Source organism: Octodon degus, unplaced genomic scaffold, assembly GCF_000260255.1.
Source record: "Octodon degus isolate 3935 unplaced genomic scaffold, OctDeg1.0 scaffold00122, whole genome shotgun sequence".
Lineage (NCBI taxonomy): Eukaryota > Metazoa > Chordata > Mammalia > Rodentia > Octodontidae > Octodon > Octodon degus.
The window spans coordinates 8,099,448-8,100,742 of record NW_004524698.1 but is presented as its reverse complement, the minus strand read 5'-3'; the positions used below and the strand labels follow the sequence as shown (position 1 = coordinate 8,100,742).

The 1,295-nt window shown below is 55.3% G+C and overlaps 1 protein-coding gene across 1 annotated transcript in view; it reads right to left on the bottom strand.

Moving 5' to 3' along the window:
- Window positions 1–735, bottom strand: part of Pld6 (phospholipase D family member 6) — a 3,266-nt gene extending 2,531 nt beyond the window's left edge. Inside the window, exon 1 of the mRNA XM_004640337.2 lies at window positions 4–735. Coding sequence (XP_004640394.2) covers window positions 4–499 — 496 coding nt within the window. The 5' untranslated portion in view covers window positions 500–735. The remainder of the gene's footprint in view (window positions 1–3) is intronic.
- Window positions 736–1,295: the final 560 nt, after the last annotated feature.

The following is a 1,295-nucleotide window of genomic DNA, read 5'->3' as shown; positions in this document are numbered from 1 at the left end:
CACGCCGAGGCCGCCGCTGCCGCCCGACCTGCAGCCAGGCCAGGAGCCAGGGCACTGCCTCAAGGGCCACTGTGAGGCCCACGACCGCAGAGGCCACCATCCGCCAGCTCAACCGCCTCATCGTTTTGCCACAGAAAGCCAGCCCTTCAGGGTACAAATTGAGCCTGCGCACCCTGCCTTGTACCTGCCCCGCCCACCACGTGCCTGGCCACGCCCTCAACGCCCACGTGAACCACGTGCTTTGGGCTACCGCTTCCGGCCCACCACCAACAGGCCCCACCCCTGTCCCACCTCCAGGCCTGTGCCTGCCTCCCATACCACTTTGGCCATGAAAAGCAAGTCCTCCATTTTCAGACATATCTGGCTTCCCTGGCTCCAGATGTGTGGAATTCCCAGGTGTCTCAGGACACACCTGTGTGGTCCCGAGGGAACAACTGGACAGGATTAGAGAAGGGTCTGGGGGTCTCAGCTGGACTCCCACTCCCACATAATGTCCCATGTGGCTTGGAGGTTTCTGATTTACTGTAAGCAGATTTGCTCTTTGTTCCAGATTCTTGATCAAGGATTTGTTTGGCTAAATGGAGCCTCTATTCTCTCAGTGGAAATAAGAGCTCCTCAGCAAGCACCTTCTTGTGACCAGCTAAAGGTCACTGCGAGGCCTGGAAGGGGAGGAAGGCACTGACCCACTTGTGGACCTGGAAGTTGGAGACCGCAGGAGATGCTCAGGATCCCCAAGCTGGATCCCGAGAGCCTGGGCTTGTCTTGCAGAACATCAGGCAGTGAGGACAAACGCAGGAGTGATGTGTGTACCTCTTGGAGATTCCATGGGGACTGCTGTGTAAATATGTGTAAGCATGTGCCTCCCATCTCTAGAGAAAACTGCATCAAATACCCAAGCGGGGACCACAAAAACACCTAGCCCAGGGCCTGGTTTTAAATACTGCAAAGGGATTTCTGGGAAGATGGGGAAGTGGTAAGCAGCACAGAAAGAGCCTCTTTGAGATTTGGTGTCCAGACACTGGAATGTAAGAACTCAAGAAAAAGTGGGAAATGGGACCCTGAATCCAGGAAAGATCTGAAGTCCACGGGGAGAGCGAAAAGGGAAACTTCAAAGGAAGAAGAGGTGGTAGACAGGGCCTTCTCCCTAAGACTGGGAATCCACCCCATGGGAGCAGTAGTTCAAACCTGCACACAGGTGGACTGACTGCTGACTGCACTAGAGGCCTCCACAGAGACACAGCAGAGCAATGCAACCAGGGAAGCTGGTGAGTGGCGCACCTTCAACTGTTGAGCAG